Genomic DNA, 7,684 nt, shown 5'->3' with positions numbered 1-7,684 from the left:
TCTCTCTTGGAGTGAGAGAATTTCACTCTGGCTAAACTCCCCCTCAACCCTGCTACCTCCTCACATAACTTTTCAAGTATTGCATGGATTCCTGCAAGACCACTAGCCTCTACTTCAACGGTAAGCAAATTGTCTGTGTCTGTAGATTAATCAGTCTTTCTTTTTTTAGTCGGGTTAGAGTTATTTTGTGAGGTAGGGGCGTTTATTCACGATGGAGTATGATGTTCCTCCATAGCATAAAGCTGTTGTTACTTGTCGATTTCCCTCAGGATCTCCTTACTATCCAGGTTGGCTCAGAACTGCAAGCAGCTGTGGAAACCTTTTTTACATTTATTTTTTAATTGATACTCCTGTTTTCTTGTTGGTTGCTTATTTTCATCAGAAGAATGGAGTTTTCAGCATCAACAGCTTGCCGCCATCTTTATTTTATTTAGGGGTTTTTTTATACCTAAAGGGGTCCTACAATTCTAAATCAAATAACTAAATAATCCATGGTATGACCACTTTAAAACAGTTCCATATGTTTGATTTGTAGACCCCCTGTCACGGGTGTCGTAGGGTAGAGACCAAGACGCAGCGGGAAAATGTACACTCATCTTCTTTTTTATTTGGTGAAGAAGGAAAACACATAAACGTATACAAAACAAAACGAACTTGACAGTCTTGTCAGGCAAAACAGCTAAACAAAAACAATCTCCCACAAAACCCATGAAAAACAAACTCCTAATTATAGGACCCTCAATCAGAGGCAACAGTAACCAGCTGCCTCCAATTGAAGGTCCAACCCCAATAAACTAAACATAGAAATACAAAAGACTAGATAGAACATAGAAATATACTAACATAGAACAATGACTAACAAACCCCGGAGTAATACATCAAATACCCCTCTACCTAAACACATACACAAAACACACCCTGAACCACATAAAACAAACACCCCCTGCCATGTCCTGACCAAACTACAATAACAAATAACCCCTATATTGGTCAGGACGTGACACCCCCCCCTTTAGAAGTTAAGATCTATTTATCTTGTACTCTATAGTACTCCACGATTAGGTTTTTTGCTGGTTAGAGCCAGTTTGCACTATTCTGGGAACATTTTCAACAATGATTGCTGCTCTTTCAAGTGACATCACTGCGTCTTCTTTCCTATACAAAGGTTGAACACTATCACATGCTTTGAGGCTTTCAATCAGGTCCTTCCTATCAGCATGTAGGGCAGTGTCATCAGGCATGTGAAATGCTAGTGTCACATGATCCCACACAAAAAACTGATGTGTGCCTTTGCGAACCTTTTTGGCTTTGATCTTATTGTGCTCTCTGATCAATTCATAGTTGTGGGTCTCAGACACAGCCTGTGCGTTCCAGACAATTGTGCCATCTCTATAGCTACACATAGCTTTAGCACCTTCAAGAAGTGGGCACTCATCAAACTCTGTCACCTTTGGACTGTGGACAACCACTGCGTACATGATCTCCTGCTGGTAAACCACAGTTTGGTGAACTCTCAGGACAGGCTTCTCTCCTCCACAGATCTGCTCTGTGTACATCTGCATGAGATCCTCCAATGGGAAGGTGAACTTAAAGTTCCCATACCGAGATCCTTTTTGGAAGACAGGGGAGGTGGTAAACTTTTTCAGGAACGATACCTGACTCTTTTCAGGTTGTGCACTTGAGGAGTGCCTGATAGGGATCTCCCTGTCAAGGTAGCGATTCTCAGCATCCTTGATAAGGCTGTCCTCAATGTTAAGACCCCACCACATGAAAGGACCTCTTCTTTGTCCACCCTTAAATCCATCTGACATCAGGATCCCATCCAGACCTGCTTTGTTAGTAACATGGGAAACTTTGGATATTTGGAATTCCACTTCTTTAGGATACTCCGGGATGTTTTTATGAAGGTATTTATGATTTTTTAATGGCTCGTGCGTTTTCAATGTCTCTATAGTCACATGTTGATGTAAGACAATATGCTCAGCGTTCACGTTTTGCATTTTCTTTCCCTGAAAATAGAAGGGTTCCCCATTAGGTACTCATCATTTGAGAAGAATTAATTTTACTTCTAAAGAGATCACACAACATCACAATAAAATTATACTTAAATGAAGGAGAAAAGGAATAATCAATCCACAAAAAAAGGTGTGAAGAATATATAAGGCCAGTATTGGAAACAATAGAACACTATGAAAAATCTGGGAAACCAGGCCTGCTATTCATGGCTGACTTTGAACTGAAAAAGTACACTTGAATTTATATATAAATTCAATTTTGGAGAATCGCTTATACAATGGCTTTATTGTTATGTATAGTAACCCTAGGTGTAAAATAGTAAATAATAGCTACTTCTCGGAAAGTATAAAACTGTGAAGAGGAGTAAAACAAGGTTAAATATTACTCTTACAGAATTTCCATGTGGCGAGGATATTGGAAATGTTATCAAAGCCTATTGGATGATACCTTGTTCTTAACAAGAACAGGAGAATGTATAAAGGACTTTTTCTGACATAACATAAGTACAGCATTAACAAAGGAAATAACAGTACAGTTAGATAGCAATAAAAACTGTACCATAGAGGCACAGAATAAGTTAGAGGAAAAACTAAAAGAAATGGAGGAACTTATTCAAGAAAGATCCAGTGTAATATATTATACAAATTAAGTGAACTGGATGGAATATGGGGAAAAATGCACCAAATATTTTTTGGGGTCTTCAACATAGAAATGCTACCAAAAAATTATTTACTGAAACTTGTTACAAATGATGGAGTCACCCATGATTCGTCAAATAATATTTTGAATGAAGAAGCAATGTACTTTAAGCACGTTTTTGTTTCAGTCTCCTCCATCTCCACTAACCGAAGATAATTGTATGGATTTTTTTCTAATAATAATGTAAAATTAACAGCTGTACAGAAAGACTCATGTGAAGGCCAAATTAAAGAGGAGGAACTTGTTGATGCAATTAGCCTTTAATGCTAGGAAAACTCCAGGGTTGGATGGCATACCAAACCTTTTTTAATATTTTTTTTATTTAACTAGGCAAGTCAGTTAAGAAGAAATTCTTATTTTCAATGATGGTCTAGGAACAGTGGGTTAACTGCCTTGTTCAGGGGCAGAACAACAATTTTTAACCTTATCAGCTCGGGGACTTGATCTTGCAACCTTTTAGTTACTAGTCGAATGCTCTAACAAGTAGGCTACCTGACGCTCCATAATGTTTATACTCAGAGGATCGTTATTAGCATGTTTTAACCACTACAAAAATAGAAGATTATCAGATAATAAGTCTGACTTCATTATTACTGAAACTGGATCCAAGTGGTAAATATAAAGATCTGGTCCATTATAAAAATCTGAGGCCCCTTACACTTCAGTGTTGTGATGTAAAAAATTATAGCAAAATCCATAGCACGTAGAATTAAAAAGGTATTGTCGGATATTATTCATCCTAATCAGACAGATTTTTTTACATGGATGATACATTGGACATAATAAAAGACAAGTACTGGAAACAATAGAACACTATGAAAAATCTGGTATTCATAGCTGACTTTTGATAAAGTACAACTGGAATTTATATATAAATGCCTGGAATATTTCAATTTTTGAGAATCTCTTAAAAAACATATTGAAGTTATGTACAGTAACTCTAAGTGTAAAACAGTAAATAATAGCTACTTCTCAGGAAGTATTAAACTGTCAAGGGGAGTAAAACAAGGTTGTCCACTATCGGTATATCTATTTATTATGGCCATCGAAATGTTAGCTATTAAAATTGTTTCATATTTGCATGTGTTTTATCTTTATCTACCCTATTTTACATCATCTAAGGGGTTTGTGTTGTGCCCACCATCAGTTGAGACACAAGATGCTCTTGAATACAGGGTGGATGTCACGTTGTGGCTGATAAATGTACTAAAATGGGATTAAAATGAACATTTCAACTTTCAAATGGTACCTCAAAGAGGGTTGGAGGACCACACAACAGAATGTTGACTTGAATGGGAATATATGTTGTTTTATATTATACTGTCAAACCTCCATAGGGAACCTATTGAAATTATAGAAATACAGATAATAGAATAGACATCACCATTTAAGTTGACATTCAACGGTGGGTGGACCGGCTGTCATCTTTGTGGTAGTAATTAGAAGTTAACATTTCAATTCAATTTAAAAGTCAATGTTGTACCATTGGGGATCGAGTGGCGCAGCGGTCTAAGGCACTACATCTCAGTGCAAAAGGCATCACTATAGTACCTGGTTTGAATCCAGGCTATCTGGCTGTGATTGCGAGTCCCATAGCGCGGTGCACAATTGGCCCAGTGTCGTCCGGGTAAGAGGAGGGTTTGGCCGGGGTAGGCTGTCATTGTAAATGAGCATTTGTTCTTAACTTACTTGCCTAGTTAAATAAAAATTAAGCCAGCTAAAATTGCAGAGGTCTAAAGGGATAGGTCCATTCTATTTCTATGATTGAAAGGATACCCACCCTGTATTCAAGAACACGTTGTGTCTCAACTGATAGCTGGCACAACAGAAAAACCTCAGATGGTATGAAATAGGTTCTAAGCTATGTTATCCGAAAAAAAAATGTAAATCAGATTTGACACATTTTTTAATAAATGACAGTAAAGTTTTAAAATGTCAATATTTTTTTCTAAAACATTTAAAGAAATAATACAATAATTGGACAACACTGTTTGTAAGCTTGTAGCCCTTTCCTGCAGTCAAATTACCTAGTTGTCTCAAGGGTGAAATGTTATTAATATTTTTCATAATTTCATAAATAATCAACATTCATTGTTGTTAATGCCAAAAATCTGGTGTTTCTATCTCAAACAGTTTTGTGATATTTCAGTCTTTTGTGATGTACAGTACCAGTCAAAAGTTTGGACACACCAACTCATTCCAGGGTTTTTCATTATTTTTACTATTTTCTAGACTGTAGAAATAACTCATATGGAATCATGTAGTAAGCAAAAAAGTGTTAAACTAATCAAAGTATATTTTAATCTGTCCTTTGGTCTGATGAGTCCAAAATGGGCGATTTTTGGTTCCAACCGCCATGTCTTTGTGAGAAGCAGAGTAGGTGAACGGATGATCTCTGCGTGTGTGGTTCCAACCGTGAAGCATGGAGGAGGAGGTGTGATGTTGTGGGGGGTGCTTTGCTGGTGAAACTGTCTGTGATTTATTTAGAATTTAAGGCACACTTAACCAGCATGGCTACCACAGCATTCTGCAGTGATATGCCATCCCATCTGGTTTGCGATTAGTGGAAATATAATTTGTTTTTCAACAGGGCAATTATCCAACACACCTCCAGGCTGTGTAAGGGCTATTTGACCAAGAAGGAGAGTGATGGAGTGCTGCGTTACATGACCTGGCCTCCACAATCGCCCGGCCACAACCCAAATGAGATGGTTTGGGAGGAGTTGGACCGCAGAGTGAAGGAAAAGCAACCAACAAGTGCTCAGCATATGTGAGAACTCCTTCAAGACTATTGGAAAAGCATTCCAGGTGAAGCTGATTGAGAGAATGCCAAGAGTGTGCAATGCTGTCATCAGGCAAAGGGTGGCTACTTTGAAGAATCTCAAGTATAAAATATATTTAGATTTGTTTAGCACATTTTTGGTTACTACATGACTTCATATGTGTTATTTCATAGTTTGATGTAGAAAATAGTAAAAATGAAGAAAAACCCTTGAATGAGTAGGTGTGTCCAAATTTTTGACAGTTACTGTATATAAAGTGTAATATTGGGATGCAAACTCATAATTGAAAACATTTAAACTCTACATGTTTAACTGACATAGTACAGGTGTCTTGTTTTTTACGCCCATAACCATGTGTGTGAGGTGTATACTTTTGTTTCATAGTAGATTTGTTTAAAGCCTATCAAGAAACACTTTGCGGGACCCTGATTTAGCCCACTGCAGTAAAAAGTTAAATGAGTTCAAATTCAAACTTTTCTCTTTTAAAGTTATGAAGACATGGATGTTTCATGGTTTGGTGGGGTATGCAAAGTGGGTCAAATTTGAGCACCTTTATCTCCAGAATGTTTTGGCAATAAGGTCCAAAATGTCACTTTCTGACCACTTCTTCCATCGGCAAACATTTATGGAAAGGTGTGTTTAAATCAAAAGGGATGCAGTCAAAAAGTGATTGAATTAAAATGGATTTACCCCCTTTTGAGACTGCACCTAAGCAGACTTGATTGTCGTCTATTCAGTTGTCTGTCTCACTCATGTTGTCTGTGCCGTGACTGAAGCCTTAATGCATATGCATGTTTTTTAACTGCTCAATATGCCAGGTGAATAGAATATTTTTTTATTTAAACACACTTGACTGACTGGACCTGAATTTTTCTACCACTGACTTCACACCTGTTTTGAAAATATGATTTTTCCTGTACTCCTTCATCTAAGACCGTTGTACATAGTTTTGTTGTTGTGAATACTGTCATTATTATTGGTAGTAAATTGTGTAATCTATGTTGATTGTTGTGTTATTCATGTAACAGTTAAATTACAACTTATTAATGGACAATACTTGAGCTGTTTTTAATGATCTGTTACACTAAAGGGGTAATCTGGGATTCAAAAAATAACAAAGCCGTCACCCTGCCATTTTTTGGAGGTTAACAGCCGAGGGATAGGGTAAGTTATATTCTTCAAGAATAAATGGCTACAACATATATAATTCATTTAAAAGTCCACAAATGCATGTACCAATCACAGATTTCGGCTTTAAATGCCTGGATACATTATGGCATAAAATTCCCTCAAAGAAGCAACAATGTCATTAATGACTAAGTCAAAATAAAGAAGAAACATATGTATTTGATTTTAGTTACATGTAAACTTTATCAAAGATGATGCCTATATCTATATTTAATACATTAAACTCAGCCAATCAAACAATTGCCATTCGAATGCATTATAAAACAAATTCTAAAAAGAAATATGTTTGAACATTGGAAGACACTTGATTCAATCATATAACTGCATTTACCTGTTTTCAGTGTGCCGCCGGTTGCTTGACTGGTGAGTACAGTATTTAACACCAAACACATAGCGCTTTCAATCCCCTATTACGTGTTGATCCTTTCATGCAGCTGTCTTCAAATGTATAATATGTTTACTTGGGTGAGTATTTATGTCCTGTTAATACAACCACACCCTATCAGTGGTCCACTCTGACATCAGTTATAACAGGTTATACTTTAACATCACCGTGGATGACTAGACCTGTTAATACAACCACACCCTATCAGAGTGGTCCACTCTGACACCAATGTAACAGGTTATACTATAACATCACTGTGGATGACTAGACCTGTTAATACAACCACACCCTATCAGTGGTCCACTCTGACATCAGTTATAACAGGTTATACTATAACGTCACCGTGGATGACTAGCACCTGCTCTGCCCTACATAATGGTACATTATAATGAGATTAGTGGCACCCCACCCTACGGGCTGGAAATCAATGTATCTAGTCATATGATTAGTCATATGATCTAGTCATATGATGAATCTTGACCCAGAAATTATAAAAAACTATCGGCCTATATCGAATCTTCCATTCCTCTCAAAAATTTTTGAAAAAGTTGTTGCGCAGCAACTCACTGCCTTCCTGAAGACAAACAATGTATACGAAACGCTTCAGTCTGGT

The 7,684-nt window shown here is 37.1% G+C and overlaps 1 protein-coding gene across 1 annotated transcript; it reads right to left on the bottom strand.

Moving 5' to 3' along the window:
* Positions 1-1,038: 1,038 nt before the first annotated feature.
* On the bottom strand, positions 1,039-7,167 carry LOC115163738 (uncharacterized). The gene is made up of 2 exons (XM_029715894.1): positions 7,018-7,167; positions 1,039-2,009 (listed from the first exon to the last, which is right to left on the bottom strand). Exon 2 carries the CDS (start codon positions 1,998-2,000, stop codon positions 1,059-1,061), a length of 942 nt encoding a protein of 313 aa, XP_029571754.1. The 5' UTR covers positions 2,001-2,009; positions 7,018-7,167; the 3' UTR covers positions 1,039-1,058.
* Positions 7,168-7,684: the final 517 nt, after the last annotated feature.

Source organism: Salmo trutta, chromosome 26, assembly GCF_901001165.1.
Source record: "Salmo trutta chromosome 26, fSalTru1.1, whole genome shotgun sequence".
Taxonomy (NCBI): domain Eukaryota; kingdom Metazoa; phylum Chordata; class Actinopteri; order Salmoniformes; family Salmonidae; genus Salmo; species Salmo trutta.
The sequence above is the reverse complement of the archived record's forward strand: the minus strand, read 5'-3'. Positions and strand labels throughout refer to the sequence as shown.

Bases quoted from the DNA above. Each gene is read 5' to 3' on its own strand.
- LOC115163738 (XM_029715894.1), bottom strand. From the start codon at position 2,000: ATGCAAAACGTGAACGCTGAGCATATTGTCTTACATCAACATGTGACT.